Source organism: Sphaerodactylus townsendi, linkage group LG09 (assembly GCF_021028975.2).
Source record: "Sphaerodactylus townsendi isolate TG3544 linkage group LG09, MPM_Stown_v2.3, whole genome shotgun sequence".
Taxonomy (NCBI): domain Eukaryota; kingdom Metazoa; phylum Chordata; class Lepidosauria; order Squamata; family Sphaerodactylidae; genus Sphaerodactylus; species Sphaerodactylus townsendi.
Window position 1 is genome coordinate 422,978 of NC_059433.1, and position 17,013 is coordinate 439,990.

Genomic DNA, 17,013 nt, shown 5'->3' on the forward strand with positions numbered 1-17,013 from the left:
AACAAGGATGATTGAGGGATTGGAGCACCTTCCCTATGGGACTCTTTAGTTTGGAGAGGAGGCGGCTGAGGGGGGATATGATTGAAGTCTACAAAATTATGCATGGGGTAGAAAATGTTGGCAGAGAAAAATTTTTCTCTCTTTCTCACAATACTAGAACCAGGGGGCATTCATTGAAAATGCTGGGGGGAAGAATTAGGACTAATAAAAGGAAACACTTCTTCACGCAACGTGTGATTGGTGTTTGGAATATGCTGCCACAGGAGGTGGTGATGGCCACTAACCTGGATGGCTTTAAAAGGGGCTTGGACAGATTTATGGAGGAGAAGTCTATCTATGGCTACCAATCTTGATCCTCTTTGATCTGAGATTGCAAATGCCTTAACAGACCAGGTGATCGGGAGCAACAGCCGCAGAAGGCCATTGCGTTCACATCCTACATGTGAGCTCCCAAAGGCACCTGGTGGGCCACTGCGAGTAGCAGAGTGCTGGACTAGATGGACTTTGGTCTGATCCAGCTGGCTTGTTCTTATGTTCTTATGTTCTTATGGCAGGTCATGCCTTTCCTTTCGCTAGCAGTAGTCAAATACTTCTTCTTCTTGGGCTGTATTCCCCTTGAGGGGGTTAGCAGTCACATTTTCTTTGCCAAACAGCTCAATTTGGGGCATTTTCAGGGGGAAGGCACACATGTCTTCAGCAATGCTGCCCATTCACTGTTTCTTTGGTCTTCCAGGGTTAAAGTTTAGGGCTGTTTTTGCATCAAAAGTCTCCTCCAGGCACACTACTGGAGCTGTGTTTCCTTCATTTTCTTTGTAATTGGTGTAATTCCAAGTCTAAGTCGTATGACTTCATTTGTAACACAATCAGAAAGAATCAGGGCAAGCATTCACTAGAACATTTTCATTTCCATCACATGAAGAGTCTGTTCATGTTTCCAAGTTGTTGGCCAATATTCTGTTCCCTATAGGGCCACAGGGCGGATAACTGTGGTGTACACTTTTGCCTTCAGATGTTCAGGTATTCTTTTGTCACACAGGACTGCTGTGGTTTGCTGCCACTTCATCCATGCTGCATTAGCTCTAGATTGAGCATCTGATAGGGTATCCCCATCTGCTGTGACCAGGGATCCAAGATACTGAAATTGAGTGGATTTCTTCCAAGTCTTAGCTATTAATTTGGATTGTTCCATCTGTTTGAGGGCCACATGCAAGGTATTCTGTTTTTTTAAAATTTAGCCATAATCCATAATCAGCTAATCTATTGTTCCAATCGTGATTGTTGTTGAAGGGCTGCACATGATTGGCTAGCAAGAGCCACATCATCTGCGTAAAGCAGCAGCATTCAAAGACTGTGCATTATTATCTAGCCCCCTTGAAGCTTCTGTGTAAAAAGGGGACTAGCCTTACATAACGACTGCTGTGCTATTGTTAGATTCAAACAATAAAAGAAAAAAGAAGCAAATGCAGAGCCCAGCCATTCTATTAACATGATCCTCAAAGCACCTTAAAGACTCCAAATATCAGGAATTGCCACCTGATCCCCAGGAACCTGCAATTATAAGAGATATCATTGATCCTACCATTGGTTTAGCACTTACTCATCTTGCGCAAAGTCACTGTATGGCAAATGACTGAAGTGGGGTTTGGGGAGATATAAGAAAGGAGACAAAAGTTACGAATAATAAAGTTTACTTACTTTGGGAGAGTAGTAAAATAGCCTGGAGACTGCATATTGATCAAGTGAAGAAAGGATTGTATACTCCCTGAGCCAACTACTTCAGATTGAGCCTTTTCTAATAACCTGGAGAAGATTGAAAGTCTACCAGACTTCATCGATAATTATATCTATCTCTATTTATTTACATTTATTACCCACCCATTACCACGGTTTTAGAATGGGTTACAATAAAATAACTGGAGAGTGAAGGATAAAACCAATCCAAAATACTATCCCTTGTATTCTCTGAAGGATGAGGAAATCCATGGCATTTTTTTTCAAATTCATCCCAATAGGGTTTTGCAGGAGAAGAACATTTTTGCTAGGACAAACCTTATCAAGAGGGCTTTAAAGTCAGTGAAGTGGGGGAGGAAGACAATATTCAAGCAGGAAGGAGTTCACCTAGTACTAGAAAGGTTAAAGAGAGAACTGCGTGAACAGTTCAAAAACCCAGCAGTGAGGGGGATAAAACCTTAAATAAGCACCCACGGGGCATGACCCAAAGCTTCTGATGTATCTACAATAATGCACAAACAGGATGAACAGGGATTCTTAACACAGCATAATAAATATGATATAATAAGTATCACTGAAACCTGGTGGGATGAATCTCATGACTGGAATGTAATAGTTGAGGGGTATAACCTATTCCAGAGAAATAGATCAACTAGGAAAGGCAGTGGAGTAGCACTATATGTCAGGGATGATGACACCTGTGAGCAGGTCCATGACTTAAATCCTGGGAACCAGGTTGAGAGCAGCTGGGTAAAAATTAAGGGGGAGAAAAACAACACTGATCTCAAGCCAGACTGAAGAGTTGGATGATGCCTTCCTGGAGCAGATGAGCAAACTTTCACAAAGAAGAGAAATAGTAGTACTGGAAGATTTCAATTATTCATATATTTGCAGAGAGTCAAACTCTGCCAAGACTCTGCCAAGTCCAACAATCTCCTCACTTGCCTTGCAGACAATTTCATGGTCCAGAAGGTGGACGATGCAACAAGGGGATCCGCTATTTTACATCTGCTCCTAACCAACAATGATAACCTGATTTATGGGGTGGAAGCGGTAGGGTCCTTACATGGGAGTGACCATGTTCTCCTGGAGTTTGTTATACAACAGAAAGGGAATGCCAAGTTTAGAGTTTAAGAAAGCTCATTTCAGTAAACTTAAGAAACTATTGGGTGTGATCTCATGGTTAAGAATACTGAAAGAGAAGGAAGTATGGGAGTTTCTTAAAAGTGAGATCTTGAAGGCACAATTTCAAACAGTTCCAATGAGGAGAAAAAATGGGAGGTGTTGAAAGAAACCAGGATGTCCAAAGAACTCTCAAATGAGCTAAAATATAAAAGGGACATGTACAAGAAATGGAAAGGGGGGGGGGATTACTAAAGAGGAATTCAAACAAATAGCCAAGACATGTAGGGAGAAAGTCAGAAAACCTACAGCTCACAATGAGCTCAGACTTGTGAGAGATGTCAAAAACAATAAAAGGGGCTTTTCTGGTTATGTCCATAGAAAAAGGAAGAAAAACGATATGATTGGGTCACCGCGTGGAGAAGATGATGAAATTCTAACAGGGGACAAAGAAAAGGCAGAACTACTCAACACCTTCTTTGCCTTGGTTTTTTCCCAAAAGAAAAACAATGCTCAACTGGGAGGAAATGGATCAGATATACAGTAGGGGAAATTCAGAATAGAATGAAGAGCCAGTAAATGAATCTTTGAGAACAGGAGAAGTCCCAGCAGATTGGAGGAGAGCTAATGTTGTTCCCATCTTCAAAAAGGGGGGAAAAGAGGACTCAAACAAATACCACCTAGTAAGCCTGACATCAATACCAGGAAAGATACTGGAACAGATCATTAAGGAGAAAATCTGTAAGCACTTGGAAGGGAATAATGTGATCACTGAAAATCAACATGGGTTTCTCAAAAACAAGTCATGCCAGTCTAATCTTATCTCTTTTTTGATAGAGTTTTAAACTTGGTAGATGAAGGGAATGCTGTGGACGTAGCATACCTTGATTTTAGTGAGGCCTTTGACAAGGTGCCCCATGATATTGTTGCAAGTAAGCTGGAAAGATGTGGACTAGACAATGCAACTGTTAAATGGATTTGTAATGGGTTGACTGGCTGAATACAAAGAGTGCTCATCAATGGCTCATTTTCATCCTGGAGAGAAGTGAGTAGTGGAGTGCCACAGGGTTCTGTCCCGGGCCCAGTGCTATTCAATATTTGTATATTGGAAGTAGGGGTGGGTAGCGTGGTGGCCAAGTTTGCGGATGATACCAAATTATGTAGGGTGGTGAGAACCACAAAGGATTGCAAAGAGCTCCAAGCAGACCTTTATACATTAGGTGAGTGGGCTAAGAAATGGCAAATGCAGTTCAATGTAGCAAAAGGTAAAGTGATGCAATTCAAGTTACTAAAAGGGTGAAACAAGGTTGCGTATTGGCTCCTACACTCTTTAAGCTCTTTATTAATGATCTAGCTTCCACACTAAGTGAGGCCCAAGTAGATAGTCCAACTCTGGGCTCAACTTTCATACCCCTGCTTCTGTTTGCTGATGACGCAGTTGTACTTTCGTGCTCACGACTAAGGAGAGCTTTAGAGTGTTGTATAGAATACTGCACACTCAACGATTTGCAACTTAACCTAGATAAATCCCAAATTGTGGTATTTACCCATAAATGGAAAGCCACCAATTGGCGGATAGGCCACAGTAGTTTCGAGCAGGTGCAGTCATATAAATACCTAGGGCTTACCTATCATCATAGGGCCTCCTGGACACTACATACCCTGTTTCCCCGAATATAAGACATCCCCTAAAAATAAGACATAGTAGAGGTTTTGCTGAAGTGTGAAATATAAGGCATCCCCCGAAAGTAAGACATAGCAAAGTTTTTGTTTGGAAGCATGCCTGACGAACAGAACACAGAAAAATAAGACATCCCCTGAAAATAAGACATAGCGCATCTTTGGGAGCAAAAATTAATATAAGACACTGTCTTATATTCGGGGAAACAGGTTGGGAATTGGGCCATCTCTGCCGCTAAATTAAGTACCTCAGCCATTATACGCTTCCTCTATGGGAAAGGCCGAGGATACATCCCTGCGGCGTGGAGAGCATTTAATGCCAAAGTGAGTCAACAAATCCTTTATGGGATCCCCATCTGGATAGGGGCATGGAGTAGAGAGGTTGAAAGGGTCCAGTCGTACTTTCTGTATAAAATCCTTGGCTTGCCCCATTCTATTCTCTATGCGGCCCTGTGCTTAGAAACAGGCCAGCATCGGCTGGAAACTCTGGCCTGGTGCCGTACATTCAAGTTTTGGGCCAGGATTTGTTTTAATTGAGATGAACTGGACTATAAATCCCAGAGACGCTCCATCCTCCACACAACCCAGTGGTGGGTTAAAATCGAAGCCAAACTTAATGAGTTGGGCATTTCCTTGGAGGACCTGCTAATGTTAACAGAGCAGGAGGTCTATGGGGCTATCAAGATGAGACTTTTTGATAGAGTTTCAACAGATGCTAGAGGAAGCTAATAAAACCTGTTCCCCAATCTCTCTGGGAATACCTGTGGATAGATTAATTGTAGCCCGGTACCTTTATCTCCTGGTTGAGGCCCGATGGCATAGAGCAATCAGCTAGGTGTAATGCCCTGCCTTCTTCCTTTAGCCTTGGACGCCACCTTGGAATTCCACATAAAGAAAGGAAATGCCCGTGTGGAAACAGTATCTCATATGCTGTTGGATTGTCCTTTTTATGAGATATGTAGGAAGAAGCCCATAATCCCCTTCCTGCATGGAAGTGAAGGCATTTCAGATCAACAGAAGGTTATATATCTTTTAAACAGCCACAACTACGAGCTGTTGGAAGTGGTGGCTAAATTTTTTTATTGTGTTATTTTAACTCGTCAGAAGTTGTAAAGGCTGTTATTATCTTGCAATGTTAATGTTAAACTATTTATATGCCATTAAAGGTATTAAAAATCGAAGTGGGGCGGGTAGCGTGGTGGCCAAGTTTGTGGATGATACCAAATTATGTAGGATGGTGAGAACCACAAAGGATTGCAAAGAGCTCCAAGCGGACCTTTATACATTAGGTGAGTGGGCTAAGAAATGGCAAATGCAGTTCAATGTAGCAAAAGGTAAAGGGGCAAAAAATCCAAACTTCACATACACAGTGCACATAGGGGCAAAAAACCCAAACTTCACATACACGCTATAGGGATCAGTGCTATCAGTCACAGACCAGGAAAGGGATTTGGGCATCTTAGTTGATAGTTCCATGGGAATGTCAACTCAATGCATGGCAGCTGTGAAAAAGGCAAACTATGCTGGGGATAATTAGGAAAGGAATTGATAATAAAACTGCAAAGATTGTCATGCCCTTATATAAAGCAGTGGTGCGACTGTGTACTGTGTTCAGTTCTGGTCGCCACATCTCAAAAAGGATATCGAAGAGAGAAAAAGTGCAGAGAAGGGCAATAAGGATGATTGAGGGATTGGAGCGCCTTCCTTATGAGGAGAGGCTGCAGCGTTTGGGATTCTTTAGTTTGGAGAGGAGATGTCTGAGGGGGGATATGATTGAAGTCTATAAAATTATGCATGGGGTAGAAAATGTTGACAGAGAGAAATTTTTCTCTCTTTCTCACAATACTAGAACCAGGGGGCATGCATTGAAAATGCTGGGGGGAAGAATTAGGACTAATAAAAGGAAACACTTCTTCATGCAACGTGTGATTGGTGTTTGGAATATGCTGCCACAGGAGGTGGTGATGGCCACTAACCTGGATAGCTTTAAAAGGGGTTGGACAAATTTATGGAGGAGAAGTCGATCTATGGCTACCAATCTTGATCCTCCTTGATATGAGATTGCAAATGTCTTAGCAGACCAGGTGCTCAGGAGCAGCAGCAGCAGCAGGCCTTTGCTTTCACATCCTGCATACTGGACGAGATGGACCAGCAGGTTCTGATCCAACAGGCTCTTACAGATTAGAGAGCTGGGCCAAAACTAACAAAATGAATTTTCACAGAGATAAATGTAAGATTCTTCACTTAGGCAGAAAAAACGAAATGCAGATTTAGGATGGGTGTCACCTGGCTTGACAACAGTGAAAGGGGTCTGAAAGTCTGGGTGTTCACAAACTAAACATCAGTCAGCAGTATGGTATGGCAGCCAAGAAAGTCAATGCAATTCTGGGATGTATCAGTAAGAGATTGAGGGAAATAACTGCACTGACCAGCTACTTTGCACTGGTCAGACCTTACCAAGATTACTGTGTTCAGTTCTGGGCACCACAATTTAAGATGGATACTGACAAGCTGGAACATGCCCAGAGGAGGCAACCAAAATGGTAAAAGGTCTGGAATCCATGCCCTATGAAGAGAGACTTAGGGAGCTGGGGATGTTTAGTCTGGAGAAGCGAAGGTTCAGGGGAGAACATGAAAGCTATGTTTAAATATTTATGTCATGTAGAAGAGGGAGCAAGGTTGTTTTCTGCTGCCTCAGAGACAAGGACATGGAGTAATGGATTCAAGGTGAAGGAAAAGAGATTCCACCTAAACATTAGGAAGAACCTCCTGACCGTCAGGGCTGTTCAACAGTGGAATTCACTGCCTCGAAGAGTGGTGGAGTCTCCTTCTTTGGAAGTTTTTAAACAAAGGCTGGATCAGCATATGTTGGGAGTGCTTTGTGTGTTCCTGCACTGCAGGGGATTGGACTTGATGGCCCTTGTGGTCTCTTTTATCTCTATGATTCTATGAATCTTCAACCCCTTCTCAACTGATGGTTTTTCCACTGAAAACTATCCATAAGAATTGTTTCCTTCTTGGTTCTACCCATCCAGCAAGGCATAGTGGGAGTAAGAAAAATGCAGAGTAATGCTGTGTTAGTCTCTCAAAATGGACATGGTTAAGGGTGGCGAAGCTTTCACAGACTTACCTAAGTACTTAATCAGCCCTCGGAGATCCACAAGATATTCTATATCTGGGATAAAGAAACTGTGCACCTTTGTCATGTGGGCCACGTTTTTCATGAGGGAGCTGGAATGGTGGGAGCAGAACAAGCAGTCTGTCACTGGGGTGGCCTCAGGACTGAGATGGCCTCGCCCAGCCCCGCTCTCTTCGACTTCCTCACTGTTTCTTTCCTGTTTCTGCTCTTCTTCAGACTCTACATCCTCATCCGAACTGATGTCTTCCCAACCTTCCAAACCAAATTATAGCGAAAGGATAAAGACAGCTTTTCCACAATTAAAAAACAGAACTAAAAGGACACGTACTCTACCTTTTTCCTTCTTTGCTGGCAAGTCCCAGCTGACCTATGAAGACCCTGTAAGGTTTCCAAGGCAATAATGGGAGATGGGTTGTTATTGGCTGCCTCTGCATCATAACTCCGGTATTCCTTGGAGGTCTCCCATCCAGATATTAATTGGGATCAGGGCTAAGAGCGCGTGACCTAAATCACCCATAAAGTTTTCATGGTGCAGTAGGGTTTCCCAGAGTCTGGTCTGACACTTTAATCTCTACACCATGCTGGGTCTCTTCACTGCTATGACAATAATTCAACGTAACCAACTCATGAGTAATTATAAAAATAACTGCAATTAGATGGTGGAATTAAACCCCTAGAGAGTTCTGTCCTCTTCACTGGCCAATACAATTGAGAAAGTTTCAACAAACTGGCAAAAGTTTCCAGGACAGATATAGAACTAGTTGGCAATTCTGGGAGACAGACTTTTAAAGCAAGGCCAAAGGAGAGAATTGTGTGCAGCTGTGATGGATTTCCTGGAGGCAAGTTGCCACCTCACAGGATTTTTCCTGCCAGGTAATTTCCTGCCAATCCCACTGCACCTGGGTTCTCAGTGGGAAATTAAAAACTGTCTGTGGAGATAGAATCTGAGCCAGAAGAAAAACCCACCCAAGCCTGAACCAATGACAGAGATAAACTAACAGGCATGAGATGGTTTATTTTTCTAAATGTGAACAAAGTATATATTTTTTAAAAAGAAACTGAGGTAAATGCTTTAGCATCTCTCCGACAGGTTTATAACATAAAACACAGCCCTCTGCTGCAACCAAGTTACATAGTGAACCTCACTGAGATAACGTAACCCTTTTGTAGAACAGTTCCAATTTAACTAAGAATTTAACTAAAGGTCTGATATCTTCATGGATTTTAAAATTACACTCTTTCTAAACTAACCCTTCTTTCCTTCTCACAACTTCTTACACTCATGACCCAGCTGACACTCCAACAGTCACATTTGAACCCATCCTCCAGTCCACAGCATCTGTTAACTGGTTCAGAGTACAGTTTTGTGTGGCTACTGTGTTGCTGAGGTACATTTCTGTGCTCTGCCACAGTAATACTGAAAAAATGGCAACGTCTATAAGGTGTTGTTCACCTACTGCAAGGATAGGATTACACTACTAGAGGGTTGTCAAAGTACAAATAAAAATAGCTTAACTACAAAAAAGGACCAAATGGAGTCAGCTTTCGTTACCCCAACTGGATGGCTATAAAAGTGGAAAAGGAAGCTTCGCCAGGGATGGTCCAAGGGAAACTTAGGACATAATCGATCTTATGATGGAATGATTGGGAATGGAGCTGGACAGGACAACATGATTTCTATGATAGACCGACACAAATTAAACACTAGTTCTGAGATGGGAAATCCTGCCATGCCCCCAGCTATCTTGTAATGCCTTTGGGTCAGTCTGTAAGAAGCAGAGCCACTCAGTACCTGGACTGCCCCAGCGAGCAGGTTCCATGCCTCCCAAGATAATTCCTGGCTGTGGCGTGGAAACACTTCAAGCAACAGAAAAATCTGCGTAGCCGACAGGTCTGCAATGACTCCCACCACCTGGAAAAGGCTTCCAGTGCCCAGTGTGAAGTATTCTATTAATAGCATTCACACCCCTTCGGGGATAGGGCGGAATATCACATCAAATAATAAATAAATAAATAAAAATAGTGGTTGGAGTGTCTGACTAGGATCTGGAAGACTCAGGTTCAAACCACCGCACTGCCATGGAAACTCGCTAGGGGCCCTGGGCCACTCACTCTCTTTCAGCCTAACCTACCTCAAAGGGTCGCTGGGAGGATAAAATGTAAGCCACTCTAGCTCCCTTGATGGAGAGAAGGGTGGGACATAGTGTAATTAATAAGCAGATAAATCAATCCCTATTTCTTGCTGGAGTCAACTGCTCTTGCTCAGTTACCTTCTTCCTCCTCCTCCTCCTCTCCTTCCATGTCAGACTCCCTCGTCAGCTTCTTGGCCTGCTGTTTAAACCATTGGACTCGGGGTGGTTTCTCCCCCCATTCTCGACTCCTCTGTGAGTTGCGGCTTTCGGTGGCCACTGGAGAACCAGCAGCCTCACTAGCTGACAGTGAGGTCTTCTTTGGTGAGGACGACGGCTGGGATCTGATGGCCTGCTGGATAGCAGCATTCACAGCATCCTTGTCCACGTTATCTTGAGAAAGCCCTTTCTCCAGGTTCTTCTCGTTCAAGAGCTCCACCTTCTTGCTAACCGCTTGCACGGCTTTCTTTTCAAGCTCCATGTGCTTCTTGGACTTGAGATGGTTCTCGTAAGCACTGAAGTTGGAAAAGCGCTTGCTGCAAGCTGTGCAGTAGGTTGGCGTGGCTTGGCTCTGTTGCTCCAGGCCAGACCTCTGAGCCAGAACCCGCTCCTGGAAGTTCTCTGCAGTGACCGGAGGCATCTTGGCAACTTTCCGCTTCAAATTGTATCGGTGCCAGTCAGTCTTGTAATGGGCGCGCTGGACTTCAGCGTCCTTGAAGGCCACACAGCAAGTGATGCAGGTATAAGATGCCATGACTGGAATGGAGAATGAGCAAATATGCTAAAAGAAGGCAGACAGCCAGGGAAAAACCCCTGGGAATTCAGCTTAATGTAGCCACAGGGGAATAAGACGTCTATCCTGCAGATTTCTGTGGTTGTACTCATGCAAGGACCAAAACCAAACTGCTGGCAAAAGCCAGTTGACACTTAGCCTTACTGATTTAACCATATTTGCATATTTTGATTAACCCGCCTGCAACACACCTCCTTTGTGGCAGCCTATCAAACTGTTGATAACCTTCTGGTTTTGTGGCTTGCCAAGAAGTGGGAAAGTGAGAGGGAGGGAAGATTCAGCACCCAAACACAGGGCGGCAAAGGTCATGTAGGTCTGGAAGGCAAATGCCTAAATCCTACCTGCATCCTACCAGTATTCTGCCCCTTGCTTATAAAGAGCTGAATACTGGAAGCAGATTGTCAAAGGCGAACCAGATGCTCTCAGGTTTGGCTAATACTTTGGTCTCCCAAGCAGCACTTCCACCTGGACTGTACGCTGCAGGCATGGGGGGGAGACACAGGCAAATGCTACTCTGTACGTCTGTTTTTCTTCTACAGAAAACCAGCGTATTAGGAAGGATGCGACCCTTGTTCCTTACCGATGTGCGTGTTTTCTAGGCGCAGAGATTGGGGGGGGGGGCTCGGGGGGGGGCGCAGCCCAGGTACAAGCTGACTCCTTTAACTGCTCTGTGTGAGCAGGAGGCCTCGGCTGCCAGGTGCAAAGGAAACCCGAAGTCGCGCGTCTCATTTCAGAGCTCAGTTTACAAACAGATGGGAACGGCCCTTTTCCTGGGCTTCAGCCGCGCAGTCCACCCGGACCCCTGAGAAGAGCCTGAGGGGCCAGGCCGAGATCACCACACCCGGGGGGGGGGCAGCCCCTCCCTCACCAGCGCGCGCTCTCAGCGGCGCCCCATTGCCGCCCAGGTTCTTGGGGGGGGGGCTCCTCCGCCTGGCCGACCCCGTAGGGCTGTTGTGTCGAAGCTCCTACCTGGAGGGCAGAGCTGGGCTGGCGGCGCCGCTCGATTCCCAAGCGAAGCGGCCGCGGCGCTGGAAGAGCAAAGCCCAGCGGACGCCACCCCGGCAGAGACCCCCCAAGCCCAGCCTCCGCAGGCCAAGAGACCGGCCGCCGCCGCCGCCGCCGCCCGATCCGGCCAGGGAAGAGCGGCTTCCGCTTCCTCCGCTGCGAGCGCCCCCTGCGGGCCCGGAGGACTCAGTGCGCTGCAGGCGGGGAGCCGCAGGACCCTCGCGCCGCCGCCGCCGCCGCCGCCGCCGGAGAGGCGTGGCCTGGGTCCTCCCCCGCCCGCGCCGGGTCTGCCCTCCCCGGAGGCTGAGGCGGAGCCGGGTGGGCGGGGCCGGTGGTCCTGCTCAGGTTGGGGTTTCCCGTCATGACGTTTTTCTCTCTGCCTTCTTCGGCGTACGGCTGCGCTGCAAGACCCCCGCCCCCTCTGTGCACCGCCCTCCACTCATCTGCAGTCCCGGGGGCCTGGAGGCTGGCCACCCCACCCGCCCGCACTGAGCGCACGGAGCCCCTCGACCACCCTTCGCTACGGGGGAGACCCCCGTCCGAGGGCGACCAGGATGGATGGCGGGGCAGGTGGGGCGGGGGCGTGCCACCACTGAGAGCCGCTTGCCTCGAAAACCCCCAGGCGTCCCTAAAACTCAGCTGTCACTTGATTCCCCCCCCCCCCCCCCCCCCAGATTCTTCCAGGTGTCCAGGTGCCACAAGATTCCTGTTCACCTTTGCGGTAGCAATTGCCTCAGGTACCCCTCAGCAATTGTTCCAACAGAGATTGCGTCAGATCCCCCCCCCCCCTGACAGTGTGTTGGTTCTGGTGGCTTTTTTGGGTTGTGTGGCCGTGGTCTGGTGGATCTTGTTCCTACCGTTTCGCCTGCATCTGTGGCTGGCATCTTCAGAGGTGTATCACAGAGGGGAGTCTGTTACACACGGTGTCCAGAGAGAAGGAAATGTTTTAGTGGGGTATATTGTCCATGTCCCAGGGTGGGGAACCAATCAGTAAGTGTTTGGATGGAACTTGTTATGCAAAGATGTGGTTGTATTGCGGGTGGGGCTTATCAGTCCAGGGAGTGATTCACCTTTTCATGCCCTGCAGCAGCAGTATGGGTGAATGCAAATCCTGTGCTTGGGTGGAGTCCATTGCTCATGAATTTAGCACGCCCTTGGCCTTTGTTTTTAAGTACTGGTAGCCAAGCTTTTTTAATTCTCAGAGTCTCTTCTTTCCTGTTGAAGTTGTCTTGATGTTTGTGAATTTCAATGGCCTGCCTGTGCAGTCTGACAAAGTAACCTTCTGAATTGCCCAGAATTTCAGTGATCTCAAATAAAATGTTATGTCCAGTTTTGTTTAAGAGATGGTCTGCAACTGCAGATTTTTCAGGATGGTTAAGCTGACAGTGTCTTTCGTGCTCAATACGAGTCTGAATGCTGTGTTTTGTGGTTCCTATGCAATAGACTCCTGCAAACTCTGTGCACACAGTGATACACCACTGTGAGTTATCACCTCTGAAGATGCCAGCCACAGATGCAGGCGAAACGGTAGGAACAAGATCCACCAGACCACGGCCACAGAGCCCGGAAATTATGGCTCTCCTTTGAACAGGGTTTATTAAGCAATTCAGGTAGTGTGCCAAGTGGCCCCGTTCAAATGGGAGAGAAAAATACAGGGGGGAGCACGTTTTCTTGGCTGCGGTGATTAGGGTAGAGAACTCTCTATCCAATAGTTGGCCTTTTAATTTCCTATAAGCTTCTGAATAGGACAAAGGGCAAAGTCCAATAGCAGCCATTTTTTTCCTCGATTATGGAAAACCAGGGGTTGGAATGGGTGTCAGAGAGCAGACGGTGGACCAGGGAATTACAGTCTGAGGGAAACTGAATTTGCAGCCAGAATCTAAAGGTCCTCAGCCAAGCGGCTGATTCCAAGGAGTTTTGACCTAATTCCAGACAAAGGGCTGCATAGGGCACGCAATTTGGGAGTCCAGTTATCTTGTGCAAATATTTGGATTGAAGAGAATTCAAGGAGTGGTTAATAGCTTGAATCCAAATTGGGACTCCATAAAGCAATCTTGAGGCGACTTTGGGATTGAAAAATTTGAGGGCAGGAGGGATAAAGGAGTGGCCACTGCTGTAAAAGACACGTAGTAGTGCTGACATACTGTTAGATGTAGCTAGGAGAGCGGCCTCCCTCTGGGTTGCCCATGAAAGGTTATAGGAGAATGAAAGGCCGAGGTATTTATAGCACTTAACCTGTTCGATTTGGGTGCTTTTCATTGCCCAGGTGAGCTTCTTAAAACGCCTGGAGAAGACCCAAACCTTGGTTTTTTCATAATTAATTGTCAGTCTGTTGGATTCACAGTAATGCACACAGCGCTTCATTAAGCCTCTGAGGGGTTCTTCCATTGGAATTGTTCCTCCATTGGAAACGTTAAGAGAAAAAACTGCAACCTTAGACCAAAGAATTGAGCGGAGGCAAATTTCCCCACCACTCTCACAATGGTAGGAAAATATTTCAGCAACGCTGCACTTTTGGGAAGTCTTTTCAGGGTCGGGGCTGTTTCTTGAGCTAGAGGCACTCATAGTTGGGTTAAGTTTGGGGCACGGGGTCCAATTTTTTAGGCACCAGTTTTTCTCAATTGGGAGGGTGTAAAATTGGCATTCCACCACAAAACGCCCATGCAACAAAAAGTGCTGCCCTGCGCCCCGGGAGGGGTCCCCCCTGGGGGCCCTGTGGCCAGCCCCCCCTTCCCCTGCCCTGATGCTGGAACCTGCTCCGGCCGCACTCCCGGTCTCTGCGGAGCGGACTCAGTGAGTCGGCCCTCTGAGCCACAGCTTGCCTGGCGACTGCCAGAAGATGCGGAGAGCGGCGAGAGAAGCCCCCTGCCAGCCTCTGGAACTGGGGCTCTGCCCCCCCTCGGCAGCCCAGCCTCCCCGTCCACTCTCCCCCCTGGAACTCCCGCGCTCTTTCCTCCAGGCGTTTCCACCCCGCCCGCCCTTTATTCCCTTCCTGTTCTTCAGCGGGGCTCAACCCCGCCCCTTCCTCCCGCGGCCTCTGCCTCCCGCCCCTTCGCCGGGGCCCGTCCAGCCCGCACGTGTGGCCGCCGAACGCCCAGCCTGGGGAGGGGGCGGGGCGCGTCTGCTGAGTGGCTGCCCCGGCCAGAGGGAGGGCCGTCTGGCTGCAAGCCCCGCCTTCTCTCTGCGCGCCGCGGCCCGCGCTTCCCCGCCTGGAGGAGGAGGAGAGGAGGAGGAGGCGGCGGCAGGAGCTGCCTCCGCCTGGCTGAAAAGCCGAGGGGCAAGCTGGGAACGGAGCCAGCCGCCGCCTGCCGCCGGGGAAGGGGGGGCGGAGGGCAGGCACAGCGTCCGGAGGGGGATTCCGCCGGAGGGGAGGGGGCCACCGTGGGCGGTGCCAGGGTGTAATGATCGCCCCTGCCCCCTGCTGGCCCAGTGTCTGTGGGAGTTCTCATCGGGAGAGGCACTTCCTATGTTAGTTAATGGGAAAACTTGGCAGGGCTCTGGCGAGCCTATTTTTTTAAGGGAGAGGCACCAAATTTGCAGTGTGGCCGCTGGTGCTTCTCCTTACAACAGCGGTTCTCAACCTGTGGGTCGCGACCCCTTTGGGGGTCGAATGACCCTTTCCCAGGGGTCGCCTAAGACTCTCTGCATCACTGTTCTCCATCTGTAAAATGGATAAATGTTAGGGTTGGGGGTCACCACAACATGGGGAACTGTGTTAAAGGGTCGTGGTTGAGAACCGCTGCCTTACAAGAACCCTTTAGTCTAGTGACGATCGGGTCAGGGAGTCCAGTCATATACACCCCAAAGGAGATGGATCCTTCCTTCCAGCTTCCTTCACCAAACTCCAGGGTTTTTGTAAGGAGAGGCACCAGCAGCTGCACAGCAAATGTGGTGGCTCTTCTTTTAAAAAGTGCCCCCCAAGCCCTACAAAGTTTCCCATAGGATTTAATTTTCAGAAATTTGAAGAAAACCAGGAGAAAAAGACCCATAATGATGTGGAGATTTGGGGTTTTTTTTAGATTTTCCAAAAAAAATTCAGATCTGTTAAACCCAAATTTTAAAAAAAGGTCCACAGCCTTATTCTTGTCTTCTCACAATGTGACCAAAATACAATAGTCTCACTTTAATAACATTAGTTTATAGGGAGAGTTCAGGCTTCATTTGATCTAGGACCCACTGATTTGTCTTTTGGGCAGGCCAGGGTATCTGTACATCTTTCCTCCAACACCACATTTCAAAGGAATTTACTTTCTTTCTGTCCACTTTCTTCACTGCCCTATACATCAAAATAGGGAGCACTGTGGCATGAATTCACCTGATCTCGGTCACCAGCAACACATCCTTACACTTTAGGAACTTGTCTACCTCCTGCCTTCCCATAAACTTAAATGCAAAGTATTTATTTTAGCCCCCTTTGCAGGGTTACACTCTTTAAAATCCACTGAAGTCAATAGGCTGTCATGATCAACCCGCTGGACCCTGCCACGCTGCTTCACCTCCTGCCGGGGCCCTGGGCACCTGCTTCTGTTCAGACCCTCCCTTTCCTTTCCTCAGGCCCATTATCAGCTCGGTAGCCACCTGCTATTGCAGCTCTCTCAGTCATGTGGAATGTAGGTTGTTTTGGCCCTGGTGGGGGAAGACAGTTTCTCCTTTCAGCAGACCGTGGGACTGGAGAGGTGCCATCCCCTCTTAGGAACTGGCTGGCTGGGGCAGGGTGACAGGACGTATGAGTGTCGTAGGGTAAAATGATGTTTGCAATATTGGCTATGCCAAGTTCTGGCAATAAAAGTCTACATGTTTATTCCTGATGCTGTTTCATAATAAAGAAATCAACTGGAACTAGAGACTTGTTATTGATCAATCTGGGGTGCAACAGTTTGCCAGAACTACCAAGAACTGCCCTTCCTGCAAGGGTACATAGACAAGAGACGGCCAGCAACCCAAATGCAAATGGAGGTACCCTTTCCCCTACTCATGACAAGGACGGCAACGGAGAGATGCCCCACGGTGGGGACAGTGGGCCGGCCGACACCTGACTTGATCCAGGGATTGGAGACAAAGGGGTGGTGCAGGCACCAGGCATGTTGGCCTCGCCACTCCTGCAGACTCGGGCGTCATGGCTGCAGGCGCCCATGAAGAAGGGGTGTGGAGCAGGCACTGCGGCCATATTCAAAGAAGGCTGAGCAGCCTAACAGGCTAACCTGACGGGTCAGGATTTGTGATGCTTGGAAGCAGAGAAGAGATGCTCCAGCAAGGGTTGGGTGAAGAGCAGCAAGGCATGAAGGAGACAATGAAACAGGCGGAGGCCCTCCATTTGCAACAGGCCCCACCGCCACTGGCAAGGGCTGCTGGGAGGGTGCCATACCAACCAGGTCCCAAAGGAGGGGGCCCAGTCCAGCCCCCTCTCCCTGGAC

General features: G+C 47.8%; 1 protein-coding gene across 2 annotated transcripts; it reads right to left on the reverse strand.

Annotated features, from left to right (window-relative positions):
* Positions 1-7,485: 7,485 nt before the first annotated feature.
* ZNF622 (zinc finger protein 622) lies at positions 7,486-11,751 on the reverse strand. 2 transcript variants are annotated; one of them, XM_048507225.1, is made up of 3 exons: positions 11,564-11,751; positions 9,954-10,557; positions 7,486-7,929 (listed from the first exon to the last, which is right to left on the reverse strand). In XM_048507225.1, the coding sequence occupies exons 2-3, from the start codon at positions 10,553-10,555 to the stop codon at positions 7,611-7,613; spliced, it is 921 nt and encodes a 306-aa protein (XP_048363182.1). In that variant the 5' UTR covers positions 10,556-10,557; positions 11,564-11,751; the 3' UTR covers positions 7,486-7,610. The 2 variants fall into 2 exon arrangements, with proteins under 2 accessions (XP_048363182.1, XP_048363181.1); XM_048507224.1 differs by having other exon boundaries at positions 7,596-7,924; positions 9,943-10,557; positions 11,564-11,750.
* Between the last annotated feature and the right edge of the window lie 5,262 nt (positions 11,752-17,013).

Bases quoted from the DNA above. Each gene is read 5' to 3' on its own strand.
- ZNF622 (XM_048507224.1), bottom strand. From the start codon at position 10,555: ATGGCATCTTATACCTGCATCACTTGCTGTGTGGCCTTCAAGGACGCT. The intron at 7,925-9,942 runs GTAACTGAGCAA...TTGGTTTGGAAG, and splicing joins GGAGGAGGAGGAGGAAGAAG to GTTGGGAAGACATCAGTTCG.